At 44.4% G+C, this 21308-nt stretch overlaps 1 protein-coding gene across 2 annotated transcripts in view; it reads right to left on the bottom strand.

Annotated features, from left to right (window-relative positions):
* The window catches only part of net1 (neuroepithelial cell transforming 1), a 29865-nt gene that overhangs the window by 6840 nt on the left and 1717 nt on the right, over positions 1 to 21308 (bottom strand). The window contains exons 2-3 of one of the 2 annotated variants that reach the window (XM_042080823.1): positions 17618 to 17684; positions 13839 to 13898 (exon numbers count right to left, since the gene is read on the bottom strand). In XM_042080823.1, the coding sequence (XP_041936757.1) occupies positions 13839 to 13898; positions 17618 to 17684 (127 nt within the window). Of the gene's footprint in view, positions 1 to 1399; positions 1737 to 13838; positions 13899 to 17617; positions 17685 to 21308 lie in introns of those variants that run through there. The other variant, XM_042080824.1, reaches the window with a different exon arrangement.

The raw sequence follows: 21308 nt of genomic DNA, 5'->3' as shown, positions 1-21308 counted from the left end.
TGTGTGTGTGTGTTAACCTCTCATCAGCCCAGTGTGTGTGTGTGTGTGTGTAAACCTCTCAGCCCAGTGTGCTCTACCGCCGCACACACACAAAGGTGGGGAGAAGGGGGTTGTGTGTGGTCTTGTTCAGGCAAGTAGTTATGACCCTTGCGTGAGAGTAGCTCTACACCTGAGCGGCTCTGTGTGTGTGTGTGTGTGTTATAGTTGGCTGGGTTCCCACGCGCAGTTCAAAACCAAAAGGCGTTGGAGCTGCACCTCTCCTGTGTGTGCAAGACACACCAGTTGTAATTACAGGTTTTTACACAAGTTTGTTTGTGTGTGTGTGTGTGTGTGTGTGCATATTCATCTTACTCAGACAAAGAACCCCACTTCAGTCACATGCACATGCATATGGAGGATTTGAGTGTGTGTGTGTGTGTGTGTGTGTCTCAGCTTGTCTCTGTGAGAGTGGGGAAACACAGCAGCCATTCACACACATGCCCACACACACACACACACACACACACAGTGCCTGCATTAAGGCAGGGTTCCAGGTAGTGTTCTGGTTTCTGCTCGAATACAGAGACACAGAGAGCCTAATCTATACTGACCACATGTTTCAGCAGTGGGCTTAAGGGTGTGTGTGTGTGTGTTCCCGTTGACCCATCATTGACTTGAAGCTCAGCAGATTCCACAAAGCCCGTTATGCATCACAAGTCCCAAGTGCGAACGTTTACTCAGGACAGACACACTACGTAAACTCCATAAAAACCTCAGTGACCACACACAACCACAGGAAGTGTGATTGAGGAACCAGAGCCACGTCAAAAATCCACAAAGCCATGAAATCGGATGTAAAAATCACAGCTCATTCACACACTCCGGGATACTTCTGCTTCTGTTCCCCGAAGTAGTCACACACTCACACACACAGGGTGGGGGAAGGGAGTTGAGAGAGAGGTGCAAAAGGGACACCTGGTCAGTACCTTCTGCTGCTAGAATGGCCTTTCAGCTGCAGGAATGCACTCACACCTCAGAACCACCAAGCCCCTAGGGGCAAAGACACACACACACACACACACACACACCGAGAAACTGCACCCTTGGAGCCCTGTCGGTCAGGGCAGTGTGGGCTGTACTAAGCTGATGACTCTCACCAGCGCTACCTAAACTCCAGACAAACTAAAGTACAACCATCTCTAGAGACCTTTGCCCTCCTTTCACACACACACACACGCACACACACACACAATGATAAGGAGTAGGGTTAGGTGCTGATTCAGTGCCTCCTTTGATAAGGGCCAGCGGGGGAGAGAACATTACCTAATGACTGTACACACACACGCACACACACCCTATAGGGTTACTCCTATAAATATTTAACAAATAAGTGTGTGTGTAGAAGAGAAAGGGTGATCACCTCGTTGTCCTTGTTGCACTGGTTCTGGAAGTCGATCACCTGCAGAGTGCGTTTGGCACCGTGAGCCACCATGTCTTAAACACAAATCCACTCACAAGTCGGCGTTGCTTTCCTATATCGCCGCCTGCTGTTCCGCAAAGTTCTCAGGTAGTCCACAGAAAAATACACTGCCCAGAAGAATTCTCAAAATCCAAAATGGAAGAATGTAAGAAAAGTCACCGCTACAACAACATGTCCCTTTAGTCCTCTTTGTTCGCTTCAGTAAGACTAACTCTTCTACACACACACACACAGCACGGTGGTGTGTCTAAACTCTCTGACTTGGTTCTGAGGTCTGAGGCGTGCAAGGGAGGGCTAAAGTACTCCAGAGTAGCATGGTGGGAGGGGCACAATAGTACAGCCCCGCCCCCAATAGCCTCCAGCACTCTGTGGCTTTACTGTGGAAGGGGGCGGGCCGGGGGGTGTCTGGGATGACCAAGCCAACCCACAGGCTCTGTGCACGTCTGTCTCACACACACACACATACATACAGTACAACTATAAACAGTAGTTGGAATTGCAAGTTATATTTCGAGAGGTGTTTGCGGTACTTACAAAGGATATGGGCCTCTGAGAAAATCATTCCTTGAGAAAAACTTCCATGAAGAACCATCCTTCACACGCGGGCACACACACACGTACTGTGTTTATTAAATTATGTTATTATTGTCTGTGTTTGAGTGTGTGTGTGTGTATGTCTGTGTTTGTGAGTGTGTGTTTCTGTGCATCTGTGGTGAGATCTCAAGTGAAAGTCTCAGTGCTCAGTGAAAGTCTTAATGCAGATTGAGGTGTTAAATGAAAAGCTTTGTTTGGTTAATATGTGCATATTGATGTGTGTGTGTGTGTGTGTGTGTGTGTGTGTGTTAAAAAGAGACATGAGGGCCATTATCATGCTCTGATCAGAAGGGGGTGATCAATCGCAGGAGTGAAACCCCCTCCACCCACGGAAACAGACAGCCAATCAGGGCCCAATACACAAGTGACAAACTACTCACTTAATAATCAGACCAAAGTGTGTGTGTGTGTGTGTGTGTAATGTTAAAGTAATGAGAGCACCTGCACTGATGCTAAAAGGAGTACCTAAACCTTGAGGCCAAAACTTTGCTCCCATCCTTCCTCTTTGTGTCGGTGTGTGTGTGTGTTCTTCTCCATTTGCCTATTACACATACATATGTGCACTCAGAGTGGAAGCCCTTAACTCGCCCTCCTGGCTCAATGCTGAGGTGTTAAAACAGGACATCTGCAGAGGTGTTAGGGAGAACATGACTGATGCCCACACAGACAAACACACAACAATAAAGTTCACACCTTGCAATGCAACTCACACCATTCACATTGCCTCGGAGTTAGTGTGTGTCTGGTGGGTGATGCCGTTGTGCCAGAGACCGGCCATGTGTGTATTCCAGTGTGTCCAAGCCAAGTGATGCATGTGACTGTGTGAGTGTTACCCTCTGCTGCTAAAAAAGTGAACTGCATGTAGCAAATGAAGCTTGAAGTTTGAGGTTCAAACCATGCACTGGTCACTTGCTGTATACCTACTTTGTTGTGTCAATGCAAGTGTGTGTATGTGTGTGTGTGTTTGTTCGTTGAGTCACTTATGATTCTTTGGAATAGAGGAAGCTCTAAAAAATTGCTCAATTATTAAATTAATATTATTATGGTACTACATTGTTCTTTGAGGGCAAAAGTGATCCCCAAACCCAGATTAACATGAGACCACAAACAGTTTAGACTTCTGGGACGTGGCAACTGGCTCGGCTACATTATACCAGTTCACTTTGGGGGGAGTTTAAATTAATATAGTAATTAAGGCCATCTTGTAGCCTACTTGAGTTATTTCTCTGTGACTATTCTGTACGGTTATCTTCCTTGCTGTTTTATTTTGTGTATTTTGTGTACAACTGAAACAAAAGCAAGTCACAAACTCTGTAACTCCACATTAGGGTTTTATTTACAGTAGGATATGTACAAAGACAAATAGAAACAGATTGTATTGCTCACAAATATATGAGAATTTGAGCTGCAACTTGCCGTGCCTCTCGACTTCAACTGCCAACACTAACGTTAAACGCATCCCTGAACTTGAAACTCTTACTCTCCGATCGCGACATATGCTGTCAATCAAAAAGAGTCCAGCCACTATGCCGGTTCCTGCAATCATCATACAGAAGCTTGGAGTCCGGGCCGTCCCACTGCCCCATTCACTCCCAGAGACGCCGGGCTTCCCTGGAAACTATTTTTGTGGCGTTTGTCCAATAAACATCTATTTTTTTTGCACTGAGATCAGCCCACTCTGTAGTGCCATGGAAAGTCCAGTGAAGCCGAGCGTCTATGGGTTTTTGATGGATCGTGTCGTCACAGCAATATATTAGGGGTGCTAAATCATGATAGATGACCAGCAAAACCTTACTGCTGAACGAACTAGCCATGAAGTTGAACACTGTTTTTAGCATGTTCTAGTTGGAATAGTAGGCTTATGTAATACAGTATTATTTACTGAAATGTTCTGTGATATTTTAGGAGGCTGAGCTTCCCCTGTAGTCTCAGAGCAATCGCCTCTGGTAATCACTAGAAGTGCAACTCAACAAACTTGTCCTGGCTAGTGTGGAAATGACAAGTGTCCCAGCGGTCAGACACATTCACAGACAACATTCTTAGGTGGGTTAAGGTTAGTCATCCTAACTGGCTTCTTGTTTCAATCTGTCACAAGTGCATTGCACCATACACCGCTTCCAAGTAAGTAATATTTTTTTTTAATTACTTGCCAGGAAAATTAAGGTGTGGCAATTTTGCATTGTCTCAATAGGAGGAAAATCCTAACCAGAGGCCAAGCTATTTGCACGTCTAGTATGGTACCATCTTTCAATCAACACATACACACACACACTCTCTCACTAACACACACACACAGTGGGTGGCCTCGGATGTCTGTGTGCCTCAATCAGCTGTCAGACCCCTGTAAGTCGTTAGCCGTCCTGCTTGCCAGTCATCCCTATTGGTCCCCTGGATCACAGCAGATCAGCTTTACTGACCTGATTAAAGGCCAGTGTGTAGTTCCATCCAACAGAAACAAGCTCATTAAGGGCAAGTGTGTAGTTCCATCCAACAGAAACAAGCTCATTAAAGGCAAGTGTGTAGTTCCAGCCAACAGAAACAAGCTCATTAAAGGCAAGTGTGTAGTTCCAGCCAACAGAAACAAGCTCATTAAAGGCAAGTGTGTAGTTCCAGCCAACAGAAACAAGCTCATTAAAGGCAAGTGTGTAGTTCCAGCCAACAGAAACAAGCTCATTAAAGGCAAGTGTGTAGTTCCAGCCAACAGAAACAAGCTCAGGTCAGCGATAGTAAAGTCCTATTCACAATTTAATTATGACTTAGAACTGTCTCCAAGCTGTCTAGAAGCTCGAAGTAAAGGTTTGTCTTTTGTCCCTACCAATATTGCAGTGACTTCAATGCCTATGTTGATTTTTTTCTAAAAATGTTTTTAGAACACTACGTGTCAAACCTACAGTCTGAGTCTCAAACATGTACAGCAAAATCTTTTTTTTTTTTTTTTAAAGAGTATTTTTTGGGCTTTTTGCCTTTATTGTGACAGGACAGTGAAGACAGACAGGAAGTGAATGGGAGAGAGAGATGGGGTGGGTGGGAACCTGGGTCCCCGTGGGCACTTGGACCCGTATATGGTACGGACACTGTAGCCTGCTGCGCCGCAGCGCCTAAAGCAACATTTTTTACGAGGAAAAAAAAAAAATAAAAACCACCTTTGTCCCTCCTAAAAATAGAAATGCCTCTCTTAAAACAACCTACTGTCGCCTAGTTAAAAGGGATGTCCTACCCCTACCTACCTCCTACCTCTTTCTGTGAAAAAAGAATATAAGGTCCACAACAACCTACCAATAGATCATAGGAAGGCTTTATCTGAACTTAATAAGGATTGTTAAACCCGCAGAGAAAGGCGGCTCTATAGTAGTGTTGAACATGTGTGACTATGATACTGAAATTAACAGACAACTTTACAATCAGGTATTTTACAAGAAACTCGACTGTGATCCAACGGAAGGTTTTAAAAACAATACATGGAGCCTTATCTTATTTCCTTGAAAGTGGTGAAATCATAAAGAATGAGTCTGATTTCATGAAGAAAGGCACCATTTCTTGCATCACCAGAAATGTTATTTATATGCTGAAGTGTCCCTGTGGCTTAGCATATAGAGGAAAAACCACACAGTGCTTAAAAACAAGAATTTCAAAGCACAGGAGCAGCATTGGCTCTAATGATCAAAAGAGCCCTGTAGCTTTACATTTCAACACATTCAGACAGAGCCCATCTACCTTGAGTCAGCCAATCAGATGAGCCTACCTGTGCCTTTTTTAAATGTTGCTTGTGCACACTCATTTTTAAGGCTACGTTTACACGTGGCCGTCTGTTATCATTTCACCCTCACCACCCTGTTCACGTTTCACCCTCTACGTTTTCAAAAATAACATCGCGCACACCCGTCAGTTTTCAGAAAAGTTGTCGTTTATACTAACCCGTGTATATGCCTTCAAGAGCATGCCAAACCTGTAGGTGGCAGTGTAACGAGAAGCTCAAGCCAACGTTAGCCAATCAGAATCCTGAAAATAGCAACAATCACATCCTCTTTCTCTTTTGTGCAACTGTATTTGCAAATGCAAAGAGACTAAAAGGGTTTGCACCAACATAAATGTGACTGCTACTCTGAATGCATCCATGATCACCATAGCCAAATGAAAACGGAACCATCAGTTGCACTTTTGGCGCAGGTACAAGATCTAGCGCTGTGTGAAAAATGTGATGCCTCCATTTTTGTCAGTTCACATGCAAACCTGCAACCAAAGTTCTCCACTCCAGCACCCATCTCCACTCCGGATGCCGGAGTTTTTTTAGAAAGAAACGTTTTCAGAGGCGAATTCTCCGTTTGCGTGTAAACGAAGAACACAAACAAAGGGAAACGTTTTTCAAAATAACCATGTACGTGTAAACGGGGCCTGGGAGCTTCTGCAACAGTGTGCAGGTCTCTGCTGACCCTTTAGACCTGGCACAACCTACCTTGCATACCCTTCCCTTTGGAACTGCTTGCGCTCCCCTTCATACATTTCCACTAGAAGTAGAGGCTGAGTACACAAGCTCCCAGACAAACACACAGAAAAACCACACACACACTTATTGGCTCGTTCACATACTGCAGAGAGCACCTTGATAGCATGGCCTGCTTTTAACAGAACTCCACACCCTGCTTGGATGAGGACATCATCTGTTAGGGAGTAAACAGAATGTTCTTGCAGTCAAAAGATGGTTTATAAATTGAAGTGAAAGGGAGGAAGTAGACCAGAGACACATGGCAAAAATAAAATCGGCCTAAAGAATGTAGATAGAGAGACAAACAGTTCTATAGAACACTATTAGAGGCCAACTGGAGTGTGTCTCTCTTCAAGCAAGGAGCCTAGCAAATACAGCTCCTGAATATCTCTCTCCGTCTCGCTCATACGCTCTCATACACACACTTCCGGATATTGCTCAACAGTTTATTTAAGTTCCTTTCAGGTGCTGTTGCTACCAAACACAGCAGGTAACTAGCAAGCATTCACGCACCCTTAAACCTCAAATCAGATAGAGAGCAGACACACACACAATCATAAAAATACACTACCTCAATCCCTTGGACAGGCTCAGTCACCGACAAAGTTCACGCACATGTACACACACACACCTATGAATACACTGCATATCAGAATGCATGCTTTCACACACATTCGCAAACAAAATCACTTGCTTGGACAAACATGACCCTTCGCCTACTGACCAGAGAATGTGACAAAACAAGGTGTCATGACGACTGAACTATACTGTATCCTGCCGAACTATACTGTATCCTGCTGAACTATACTGTATCCTGCCGAACTATACTGTATCCTGCCGCTCTTCCTCCCTCTGAACATTATTACTCCTTTATCCCTCCCTCTCTCTCCCTCTCTCCCTCTCTCTCTCTCTCCCTCCCTCTCCCTCTCTCTCCCTCTCTCTCTCTCTCTCTCTCTCCCTCTCTCCCTCTCTCTCTCTCTCCCTCTCTCCCTCTCTCTCTCTCTCTCCCTCTCTCTCTCTCTCTCCCTCTCTCCCTCTCTCTCCCTCCCTCCCTCTCCCTCTCCCTCTCTCTCTCCCTCTCTCCCTCTCCCTCTCCCTCTCCCTCTCCCTCTCTCCCTCCCTCTCTCTCCCTCTCTCTCCCTCTCCCTCTCCCTCTCCCTCTCCCTCTCCCTCTCCCTCTCTCTCCCTCTCCCTCTCCCTCTCCCTCTCCCTCTCAAACACTTCTTGCCAAAAGCGCTTCACTTCCTCCTCCAAGCAGCAGAGTGGCCATGGGGAAGTCTTCAATCTCGGCAGGAACTCTCCTGACACACACAATCAATCTTTGTGCGTGCAAGTAGTGTGTGTGTGTGTGTGTGTGCACACGTGCGAGTTATTGTGTGTGCGTTACTGTAACAGTGAGTGCTCCAGCCACAGTTGGATAAAGCTTGGCTGTCCTATCAGCTGTTATGAGGCTGACCTTCTCATCCTTGCTAAAGACCACACTGCTCTAGAGTGTGTGTGTGTGTGTGTCAGAGCTGACCTTCTCATCCCCGCTAAAGACCACACTGCTCTAGTGAACAGCTCTAGTGAGAAACCCTTTGATTCTAAAAGCTAGAAATGCTCCAGTGGATTTCACACTCTTCCAGCCCTGGTCAACCGCCCTCTCTGAGAAACACATACCTTTTGAAGCACCTAGAACCATTTGCAGATAGCGCCATGGCCTGACAATTGGTCAACCCCGGTGTGATTCCCGAACCTGTCGTTGCGAGTCTCTGTCACTTTGGATAAAATGTCTGCTAAATACTGGTCAGAGAGCGGAATCAAATAAACACGTCTACGTCAACACTAGTTCTATGAAAACCTTGAACACCCCTTTTGGGCATTGGGGATTGGATTGGACACTTCCAGGAAAAGTGGACTTTCAAGGATCTGCTTCCAACCAACATTCCCTTCCCTTGAACTTACAGGTCCATGGGAAAAGCGCCACTTCCAGTGGAAACTTTCAAGGAACTAGGCAGACGTGACGTTGACCGTAGAACTGCCTTCATCTAGGCCGTAATTCAGTCACCCGTCGTGCCCAGTGTTTGCTATGACAATACACATCCATACAAGTACTGCGGACACTAGTGGGAGGGGAGGGTCCGCTAGTGAGAGAGCAATAGGGTACTAAATCCAAGTGGTAGAATGACTCCTCGCAAACGTTCAGGTGAAACTGGTTCGGTCAGAGGAAGAAGGCTAGACCGGACAAATAAACACACATACACACAACCAGAAAAACATGTCCAAACTGACACTTTTGGAAGAAGGTGCTGAATCACTGCTTCATGATTTAGATAGAATACTTTGTCTCAGCATTATCTGTGTACATCTGGTTGCTGTGGAGATTGTTTATAAATGGGCCTAGCGGAGAAGTCAGAATCGAAGAGCTTTCACATTCTCAGACTACTACACCATAAGATACTCCAAAAACAGTACCCCTTTTACTGACAGTCAAGTACCCTCACAGTATGCACATGTGCATGTGCCCCAGGGTATATACAGACATTCTTAAGTTGAATTTAATTCTTGAATTTAACCTTTTAATACCTTCACAATATTTTTTAATACCAACACGACTTCAAGCTGCAACTAGCGGCAACCTTTCGAAATTCAGTATTGGGGGTAACTAATTATAAAGTAACGGATTACTGTCATTTTGTTACTTAAGAAAGTGTAGCAATGCTTACAATTTAAATCAAGTATCTATTATTACAGTTACTGGATACTTTGTTCATTTTTTGCTTCAATAAAAAAACACTGGCCTATACACAATTATTTGTTATTTAATCCCCAAATTAAAAGTTATTTCATTGTTATGTGCAGGAAGAGCACACACCACTTCTCCAGCACTACACGTTCTTTCACTATCATTCTCTCTCAATCAAGACAAAATGACAAATGAAAATCAGAAAAGGTTTACTGGACTTTCTTCCAAAAAGGCCCACGACCATACGCAGTACACACACCCTTGCTGTCTCATAATTTGCCAGTCAAGGTATCACATTCAAATATAGGTGGTCACATTTTACAAAAATACTAATTATTAATTGGGTGCTGCTGGAGAATGTGGGCCCCATGTGATAAAATACTTTTGGGCCTGCATGCTCCCCGTGACGAAAATTTTGAAAAATAACCCCTTAAATGGTGACTTCTGAGGAATTTTGTGGAAACTAATTGACAAATTGACTTAAAATATATGATATTATAATATATTGATAGCATATTACAATACAGCCTATAAAAACCTACAGTACACAGGTTGTTATATTCAACTAATTTTAAGCAAGTCTATTGGGACTTTGATCTAATCACATACTACATCAAGGGAGTAAGCCTATAGCTCCTGAGCAAGCTTTGAATAATGTAAAGGTAACACCTGTTAAACTAACCTTAACATGACATTTACTGAGGGAAGACAATGTTAAATCTTATAGCCTAAACAAAGCAACACTGTCAGGCCTATATTTAACCTCTATTCTGTAGTCAAGGCAGGGGTAGCTCATTGCAAATAACCCCTTACATGTTATATTCTTGTTTTTCCCCCCCTTTCATTTAATTATATATTTGTTTGAATGAAAAGGCCTTCTGCCTTTATGGGGACTTTTAATTTGAAAATGGGTTCTTGTGATACTGTATGTAGGCCTAGTTTAGGCTATGTCTGCTGCTTTTACAGCCTGTGTCATTGAAAACGTGATGGCGCAAATTATTACTTTTTTTGATGACAATGACAGCTGGTAGCGTAGACATACTGATAGCTTCAATGACGCATATTTATGTGGAGAGACAGTAGCCCTACGTGGTCAATGAGCCACTGAGCCAGGCAGTCGACTCTTCCACCTCTGACTACGTCCGCACATTCTTGTTTGCTGGCTAGTAGACTCCATATGTGACCTGACGGCATTCACTCCCACCCAGGTGACATTTATTGTCTTTTTACAGACGTGGCAATAAGCCTCTTGGCTGTTGCCAAAAAGCCTAAGCCAGTCTTTGAATCTCGAGTCCTCTAACCACATGTCCGAAAAATTAAATTTTCCCATGAATTTGTCAATGGTAGCAAACTTTTGGCAACAAGTTTGGCAGTAAGCCAGCCATATATCCAGTTTGAGCATAGAGTTTGAGGGGGTCGCTAAAAGTTTTTACCGCGAACGCACACTGACATATCGCTCAGGTCCTACTCGCACATATAATTAATATAATATAAATAAATTCACACGAATTTTAGGAGATAGGCCTGCATTTAACACAAATGGAAAACCTCATAGTTAGTGGTTCGAAAATTTAATACCTCATCAGATGACGTTTATGTAAGAGATAATGTATTGTCCGCCGGTAATTATCAGAAAATAAGTCCCGACAGAGAGAACAGAACCCCGACGCGCAGCGGAGGGGTTTTGCTTCGACCTGAAGGCAATACATTATCCCGCTTATTACACGGCTACTTACCAAAACGAGAAAAGAAACCTAACACAATGAATCTTTAAAAATGATTTTGCTACCGTTTCGTGTCTTTCGCTGACAAAATAAATAGTTCGCCACACAGATAGAACCTGACAGTTTCAGGTGTTGCGTGGCAACGTCTTACTAGCTTACTTTCCCTTTCAATGAAATTCCATTGCAATAAGCGAACGGAATTCTTGCGGAGGGATATAAAAGACGTTAATCAACCCGTTGCCATTGACAGCGGTGATTATATACTTTGCCGGTGATTTATATAGATTTAACATAGGCCCGAACGTTGGGAAGGCCCATTCATGTGAATGGAACTTTCTGCAGAACTCTGAAGAGCAGTGTAATAATACTTTTTAATACTTTTAAATGGCCTTAAATTTGGCTTATTTCATTTACTACCTTTTAATACTTTTTACAACCCCGCGGACACCCTGTGCCCGCCCTTGCTAATCACACAGCTTGGACCATCGGACAAATGGGGATACAGAGTGAAACAGTTGAAACAAAAACAATGGAGGCTTTCTTTCTAGTCAAGTCTAGCCTGTCTATACACACCCATTTTTTGGTGACAGTCATTGAGAGGATTGGGAATCTGTGTGTCTGTGTGTGTGTGTGTGTCTCTTCATGATGGATAGTACACCGGGTGTGTCTCACGATGACAGAAACTGTGAATATGGGGTTGCTAGGGAAATGAACAGCAATACAAGCACCGACCCACGCTTGGGTCCGCTGCCAAACAGCACTCAGGCTTTTCGAAAGAAAAACACCACAAACACTAGTCATCTCAGATTGCAAACTTTCCGCCAGAGATGAGGAGCCGGCCTGGATAAACTCCGGAAGGGCTGGCAGGGGAAGATGAAAGCTCTCATAACAGCAGAGCACTGCAGCTTAATAATGATTGGCTACAGCAAACAATGTCCACAACGGCACTCGGCTTCCTGCTGGAAAGGCTGCGGGAGCAGACCCCAGTACAGTCTGGCCTGGGTCAACCTGCCGAATTGTGATGGAGGCCTCAAAACAGAACTGGCCCCAGATCAGCACTAATGGCCTTGCAGCGATGTAAACAAGACAGGAGCAGAGAACGCACACAGACACAGGAGTAGAGAACGCACACACACACACAGGAGTAGAGAGCGCACACACACGGGAGTAGAGAGCAGCATGAAGGTCACATCACTCACCTTTGCTTATCTGCTCTACTGAACCCTGAAGAAGCGCACAGACACACACGAACGCACACACACACACACACAGACACACGACTGCACGACATGAACACAGTAAGCTAAACATACACCCACAAATCTACTGGACCACATGAGGATGAACTCAACTCTCCTAGAAGAGCATTAGCTAAGCCACTAAACATACAAGAGTCGACTTGTAAGATTTGTGCATTTTAGAGGTGACAACAAGGCCCTTCATGCATCACCAGTGGCCTTGACGTGACCCTTACTACTTGGGAGCCACGGCTAATTTGACTTTCTGACCGCCGCGGCCACAGAGAGCAGGGAGTGAGGGAGGGAGGCTGGGCTGCTGTGGCCGACTGCATGCAGCTCGGTGTGGTTACTCAAAGTGCGGTGGTTTTTACGGAGCCTGAGGCCCTGTAATGGATGACCGTGCAGTTTGCGCTTGTGGTTAAAAGGGAAGGAGACCAGGTGACTAAACCAGTGAGAGTGTGTTGACCAGGTGACTAAACCAGTGAGAGTGAGGATGAGAGTGTGTTAACCAGGTGACTAAACCAGAGAGAGTGAGGATGAGAGTGTGTTAACCAGGTGACTAAACCAGTAAGGATGAGAGTGTGTTAACCAGGTGACTAAACCAGTGAGAGTGTGTTAACCAGGTGACTAAACCAGTGAGAGTGAGGATGAGAGTGTGTTGACCAGGTGACTAAACCAGAGAGAGTGAGGATGAGAGTGTGTTAACCAGGTGACTAAACCAGTAAGGATGAGAGTGTGTTAACCAGGTGACTAAACCAGAGAGAGTGAGGATGAGAGTGTGTTAACCAGGTGACTAAACCAGAGAGAGTGAGGATGAGAGTGTGTTAACCAGGTGACTAAACCAGTAAGGATGAGAGTGTGTTAACCAGGTGACTAAACCAGAGAGAGTGAGGATGAGAGTGTGTTAACCAGGTGACTAAACCAGAGAGAGTGAGGATGAGAGTGTGTTAACCAGGTGACTAAACCAGTAAGGATGAGAGTGTGTTAACCAGGTGACTAAACCAGTAAGGATGAGAGTGTGTTAACCAGGTGACTAAACCAGAGAGAGTGAGGATGAGAGTGTGTTGACCAGGTGACTAAACCAGTGAGAGTGTGTTGACCAGGTGACAGATAGATAGATAGATAGATAGATACTTTATTGATCCCCAGGGGAAATTCAAGAACCAAGACTAAACCAGTGAGAGTGAGGATGAGAGTGTGTTGACCATGTGACTAAACCAGTAAGGATGAGAGTGTGTTGACCATGTGACTGAGCCAGTGAGAGTGAGGATGAGAGTGTGTTGACCAGGTTAAACAGTTCTATACAGCTCTGGTTGTTTAAGTGCAGAAGAAGGTTTATAAAAAGGTGTGGATATGTGCCTCTTTGTTTATGGGAAAATGGATGATGCTTCCACACCAGCAATGATAATAGACTTCTTTAGGAAGAAATCATAATGAACCTTAATGTTCTAGGATACTGTATCAGAGTAAACATTCCAAGGCATACATTTAAATCGAATTAGAAGCAAACAAACAAATGCAGCCGGTGAGGAGTGAGTGTGTGTGAGTGTGTAATTGTGTTCTTGGGATGACTGGTGTTGACTCTTGTTGCCCATGGGAGGGCTTAGTTACCTACCTTGAAATCGAAGCTGGACAGGCTGACTGAATCATCGTCCTTCTCTCGCCTCTTGCGCTTCTGTGAAACGCACACAAGCATGTGTTAAGAATCCATACACACGCTACTACAAGTACAAAATACATCAAACACACACACACACACACACACACACACTAAGACAGTGCATTGCAAGAAACTGCTTCTAAAGAGCTCTGGCTGCCATATGCATTGCATTGATATGTTTAGTGCGCTCACAGGCAGACAGTCTGAATACACAGAATGTTGAAAAGGAGGAATCTCTCTTCATGCTCCTCTCCTTTCTCCTTCACTAGCTACCCCACAGAGCCCTACGGGGTGTGTGTGTGTGTGTGTGTGTGTCTCTCAGGTGATGTTCCCCCTAGGGGTCCCATCACTGGCAGGAAGAAATCCACTCTGAGGGGGAAGGTGTTAGGGGCTTACATTAGCACCTGGTCTGCAACAGCTGAGAGGTGACAAAACATGTGTACCAATAGTGTGTGAGTTTTTGTGGGTTGACTATCTGATTTTGAATGTGTGTTGAGTATGTGTGCATGTGTGTTAACCGACAGGCTTTCTGTGTCAGTTAGGAAAGATTCTTGAAAGATTGTAGTCTTTTAACTAACTCCCCCCATTCAAGCTATACTCAAAAGACTACAATCTGTGTAAGAAGGGCTTCTTCCCTCCCTCTACCACCTGTTCCTTCGACTACATGTTGACTAATGCTGCTTTCTATTTGTCTTGTAAATCATCGTACACCCACTCGTACAACATGTACCAATGAGTGGCTATAGGAACGCCTTTCTCTCGAGCCACGAGGGGCATTAGCAGGAGGCTAGTCATTGTTATTGTTTTGTGCTACATGTAGCCTCTAGCTAAACGGCTGGAAAACAAATTGTTACATTGTATTGCAGGCACAGCAAGACTGTGCAATGCATGAATTGGTGACCGGATTGAAGCAGCAATGTAATCTAGTGTGTAAGAGCATTACATCAACTTTAACATGACCAACACAGTACATATGCAAAAAAATACATGTCATCTCATCTCAGCTATGGGCACAGCCATGTTTGTTGTAAGGTCGTACGTCCACCTCGGGGTACCCTCAAGTACTCCAAGGTAAAGGGGGCGTGCCTGCCCAAAATGCCGCAAGAAAGCTGGGTAATTTACACTTTCCAACTTGGGCGGCGGATTTACGAGACATTTATGAGACATCTCGAAAGCAGCAGAACACCCTCATCCTCTGCTGATGGTGCTTATTGCAGTAGTATTGTGCTACCTAAGGGCTCCTTTGCAATGAAGCTTGAATGCTATTCCTCCTTTTGTACGTCCCTTTGGATAAAAGGGCCTGCTAAATGAATATGCAATGGAAATTCTACACACACACACACAGAGACCCCCCCCCCCCCCCCCCCCCCCACACACACACACACACACAGTTTCAGTCCTTCAGCTCATTAGCATCACATCAGGCCTGTGAGTGCTGATGGGGTCATCATGCTCTTTAAACATGTGAATAGGCACTCCACTCATCACCCCCCCCCCCCCATTACTCAGGGTTCTGATTAGAGGGATCATCGTAGCCAATCAGCAAACTAAAACATCAGTGGAGTTGAAGTGTTGACTGATTGACAGGCCAGATTCTGATGAGATCAGAAGAAAGTACATGCCCCCAGTACAGGCACAGCTAATACCGAGAGGTTTCGAGTACCAATACAGCAATACAGTGGCGTTATATACAGTAACTGGCGTTGTGTGGGTTCTTTGAGTCACATACAGGCAAAAGAACAGGTGGGGCCTTTTCTGCATGGAGGCACATGAGTCACTGTGGTCTATTGTCCATGCCAGTACTCAGAAGTGTGTGTGTCAATCAGTTTGGTGAAGTAACACTCCGAGCAGTGCACCACAATGCTTTCTTAGCTATAGCTTTCTGCAAGCTATAGCAACAGCATCAGAGAACATACACATCATATGGCCTTTACACAGAATATCCGTGTAATTTGCTATAAGGCAAGAGCTTTGTCTTAGACAACTTCCCATGACATGTGATCCACTCTCTCAGTCTTACACCTGCACACACACACACACTTGTGCTGAAAAATAATTTTCCATAATCGTGCATGCTTATTCCACACATCTAACCTCCTTCTTCAACACACACACACGTTTTCTATGCCAACACTCCTTCGTGGAGGCCACTAATTGTAAGGTGTGCGCAACAAAGGGCATCTAACTTGAATGTGCAATGAATGACGTCAACTAGTGTGCATGTGTGTGTATGTGTGTGTATGTGTGTGTTTACTGGGCACAGAGGTAAACTTCAGAGGGCATTGTGTGTATATGTGTGCATTTACTGGGCACAGAGGTAAACTTCAGAGGGCATTTGGCACAAGATGAAGCGTCTCCATCTCCTCCCTGCTCTACCTCTCTCTCTCTCTCCCCCCTCCGACAAGGCCGATAGCGACGTAGGGAGATAGGGTTTCATCCAGTTCATCAGTGCAGGAATGCTTTGTGCCTGTGCCTGCTGTGTATGTGTGAGTGAGCGTGATGCAGTAATGGAGCTCTGGTTCCAATCAGCACAAAGCATTTACAGTAAACAGCAGTTAGGACATCAGGGAGGAATGAAAGGCACTCATTACACTGATGCTGATCTAATGAGAAAGAGAGAGAGAAAGAGAGAGAGAGGAGAGAGGGAGAGAGAGAGAACGGGAAAGCCATTTTATGCACTATTATTATATGTATAGAATTATTTAATTATTATCATTTCCACTTTTGCCAATATTGTACTGCATCTTCAGTGAGACTCCGAGAGAGAGAGAGAGAGAGAGAGTAGAAGAGAGGAGGAGGAAACGAAGACAAAGGAAATAATAAATGAAAGAGAGAGAGAGATAGAGAGAGAGAGATAGAGATAGAGAGAGAGAGTTTAAAGAGATTAAGAAGGGGATGGCAGAGTTTGTTTGTTTGGTTTAATTTAAGGCCATTTGCGCAACTAAGGCTATTTAATGGCCAGAGCATTGTGTGTTAGAGAAACTTAAATATAGATGTTTCTTAAAATCTATGCTAATAAGATATTCTACAACCTTCACAGGTGGGACCTTACTAAAAGGAGTTGGCAGAGATAGAGGAAGGGGGGGGGGGGGGGGGGGAACAGACAGAGAGACCAGAGGAGTTGAGTGTTGGGGTCACTCTGCCTGATCAGTGAGTCAACAGTGACCTGTGGGTATGCAAAGCTCCACTAACACAGACGTCACATCAGAGCAAGAGATTGCCCGTGTGTGTGTGCATGTGTGTGTGTGTGCATGTGTGTGTGAGAGACCCATCCTATGTTTCATGCAACCCTAGTACTGTTTAAGAGGCCAGGCTGATTTGGTGCAACGTGAGGGCACAATTGTTCCTCTGTCAGGAGGGTTTTTAAGCCAAAGGAAAACTCTGGCACATTAAGCTGTTTGTGTTTTGGGGCTTTGCATGAGTCTCTCCATGTGAGCTTGGGGCAAGTGCTGCTGTCACTTAACCTTTGACACAGAGCAGCCGCAATGTCCAGGTTACCACAGGAAGTAGCTTATCCAAGTACTACACACACACACACTCTCCTAAACAAAACACACAACTTTATCCAACATAAGCATTCAAAACCCACACACACAAAATGACTTCTAACACACACAATAAAAGAAACACAGCATCTTGCTTCGATTAAACTTATCCTGTCTGCCGCCCATCGTCTGGAGGCATGCACACACACAATCTTATTGCAGGGGAGCAAATCATGACACATGACTCACCAGACTGAAGTCCCATTGAGAGCTTGGGGTCAAGAAGGTAAAAGAGCTACCTCTTCTGAGAGGAGGCCTGAGAGAGAGATGAGAGAGAGAGAGAGAGAGAGAGAGAGAGAGAGAGAGAGAGAGAGGAGAGAGAGAGAGAGAGAGAGAGAGAGAGAGAGAGAGAGAGAGAGGAAAAGTGTTAATGATAATTGCTCTTAATAATCAACTCTATAGAATAATCTTTGATAAGGTAATCAGTAACAGTAATGCATATTAAAATAATCCCACAGCAGTGATTAGGTAATTAATAACAGTAATGCATATTAAGATAATCCCACAGCAGTGAGCAACACCTACAACCGAAACCATAGTGGATGCAAATACAGTGAAATTGCAAGAGTACGTTTGTGGGTGTCGGAGGAAAAAATATTTGTAAGCAATCCTCAAACCATCCTTCCTTAGCACAGGTGTGTGAGTGTGTGCGTGCGTGTCAAATGGAGGTGGTCAAAGGTGCGGCTTGAGAGGGCCCCTGGCCTTAGTGCCCAGGTACGGAGCCAGAACAACCTGCAGTAAGCTACACCTGCGAGGACCTGCAGGCAAACTGACCCATACAGGCACCGGAGCTGAACAGCTAGGACACTACATAAACTGACCCATACAGGCTCCGGAGCTGGACAGCTAGGACGCTACATAAACTGACCCATACAGGCACCGGAGCTGTAACCCCCCACATACAAGTACCTCCCCTTTCCCCCCTGTTCACACTCAAGCACCTGAAGATGATAGCGAAATAGAGAGAGCAAAACTTAAGATGAGACGAGAGTACACATGTGCTCATTCACTCAATGGCAAGCGGGTGTGTTCTCATTGCCAACCCTACTCCAACCAGGAACCATCCTGCCCTGGACATCTTACATCCACCTCAGGCTAGGAAGCTGGTTTAATTCAGTATTTATCCAAATGCTCTCCATTGGCTAAACCAGCCTTGTTCAGAAACTGAACACATGCAATTAAGTATATTAAACTATAGCGAAAACATGATAAAAAAACACCTATAGCGAAAACAACAAAAAACACACTTACAACCGAAACCATAGTGGATGCAAATACAGTGAAATGTTGCAATTTGAGTTCCTAGGACTATGGTTGGACTACTTTTTCCACCTTCACCATGACACACTCCCTTGAGCACCCAGTGTTTCCCATACATTAACTAATCTGTGGCGTGGCGCCACAAAATAAAAATCGGCCGCCACAGATTAATATTCTATGTTTAATTTAATTTAAATTAAATATAAGATCAAATCCTTGCATTGCCATTGAGCTGCGCTTTTTACGCACGCAGCCTTTCCTTGCCCCGCCCCACTCTCTCTCGTAGCCCGCTGCCACGACTCTGCACGTGCATTTAACAAAATATTCACGATTGTTGAAGGATTGTTGTTGCCACATAGAAGCATTGCATAGAAGACGTCTGGCTAAATTGCTACTAAATCCGCTTAGCATGGTGACCATGCTGCGCAAATTTGTTCAAAACTGCTGCATTGAAGTAAACTCTGCTAAGGTCTTATCACAACATAGTAGGCTACATTGAAGAGACTAAACTAAGTTAAGTTATGAAATCAAGCAGTATCTCAAAGCTAACGTTAGAATACTGTTTGGATGTCGAATTTAGCATGCTTAGCCTACTTACAGCTGCTTGTCAATTTCGTTGAAGGGCCCATTTTATTGACTCTGACAATGAATGTTTGCAAAATCCCGATGTAAATGGAAAAGTGTTTTCCAAAATTCAAAAGTGCTTGTCCCAAGGAGAAGTATGTGAACCTTTATTTTAACTATGTAAAAAACGTTTTGCATCCACACATCAGCAGCCTTTCAACTGTGTTACAATTGCAAGGGTTCCCTCAAACATCTTAAAGTGACAGGCACTCAATTAGACCTATAGTCCAAGTCAGCTACCGCCACAAATTGAATCCAATTCTGTGGGAAACACTGGCACCTTACCAGTCCCGGCCCTGTAAATTTCCCCACGGGGATCAATAAAGTATCTATCTACTGTATCTATCTATCTATCTATCTATATCTAGAATCGGAGGAGTTGTGCAAATACATGAGGTGTGCAATGTACTTTGCTCCAGGAGTAACCCCCCACACCCCAGGGTATCTTTGCACAGCCCAACAGAGACATGCTGGGAATGAAGTCTGGAATGACGAAACCAACCACCTACCTCCTACCCTCAGGAGTGACGAAACCAACCACCTACCTGCTACCCTCAGGAGTGACGAAACCAACCACCTACCTGCTACCCTCAGGCTCATTCTCTTTTGGCTCAGTGGTACGGAAGCACTCAGACGCTGAAACACAGTCAACTTCCCAATCACACACAACCCAACAGTTGTAAGGTTTCCTCGTAAAAGACTCATGTCCCAGACAACTGTGAGAGTGTGTTCAAGAATGCTCATCTACCTCATGTGCACTTCAACCTTAGTTACAATAGTGTTATTAATACATTACCATTGCACTGAACTGCCTTTCACTATATTTATTTTTAATCTTAAACCTCAGTCTATACTGATATTGCACTATCCCCACCCTTTCAACTGTATATTGCATCTTGCTTGTGCCTGATGCTTGTGCACGACCATGGCACCCTTGACAGGGACAACAAGGAAGCGATCATCTTCAGCACCCCCCCCCCCCACCCGCCCAAGCTACAAACAATTGTGCAGTTAATCTTGTCAAATTTATGACCTTCCTATTCATCTCATCCTCCTTGACAATGCAACTTCTGATTGGTGAATGTGTGTAGTGCGCAAGAAGCACAGAACTTCTGATTGGTGAGCTTCAGAGTCAATCAGGAGTGCTGTGCTTCTCATGCACTAGGCTTGATCACCCCAGGTGATCATAGGAACGAGCGCCTTTGTTTGCCCAGCTTTGTCTTTGTGTTTGAGTTGTGTCCTTTTTGAGTTGTGTCCCCTAAAAATAGTTATGTTAAACATAAATACTACTCAGTGAGGATTCATTTGGAGAGTCATGCCATTCTGAGCCACGAGTACCCACCCAACAGAGGCGTCCTAGTCCTGTTGCCACACGCAGACAACTGTTCCCGTAAGCACAAAGCTCAACTTCCTCTTTCGTTTCTGTATGCATCTGTTTGCATAAGTGGGAAATCACTTTGGAAGACTATGCCTCATCCAAAGATTCCAACACTGGTTCCACTGAAAAACCACAATTTTAGAGCTGCCGTAAATCTTTTTCATATGTATGCGTATGAATCACAAGTAGGAAACCATGGCCTAATTTAGAATTTGGAATTTAGAAGCCTCATTTTCTCTCATTTCATTAACCGAACCAATAGCCAGTGGTCTATTTGTGTGCAAACACACACAAAAGGACCTAACTTTAGAATCATACTTGACCTACTTTATCTTCCGGTCAGTCGCTGAAGTTAATGTATCGTTCCTAATGCAGAAAGCACCACATGTAGGCAAACTGAGGCAGTGAGAAGGCCAAACAATTCAGTGTTATCTGTACAAAAAAGGACTCACTGCTGGACACAGAGGCAAAGTAGCCTAATACTCTTCTTTGCTGGTATCGACTCAAAACGGGCACATTCCAACAAAAATACTTTACTTTTCAAACTGGTCGTCTTACATTGCCATAACCTCAATGTTGACTTGTCTTACAATCAGTAGTGATTTGAAATGCTCAAAT

Source organism: Alosa sapidissima, chromosome 23, assembly GCF_018492685.1.
Source record: "Alosa sapidissima isolate fAloSap1 chromosome 23, fAloSap1.pri, whole genome shotgun sequence".
NCBI classification, from domain to species: domain Eukaryota; kingdom Metazoa; phylum Chordata; class Actinopteri; order Clupeiformes; family Clupeidae; genus Alosa; species Alosa sapidissima.
Note: the sequence above shows the minus strand (reverse complement) of the source record. Positions and strands in the feature narration are given on the sequence as shown.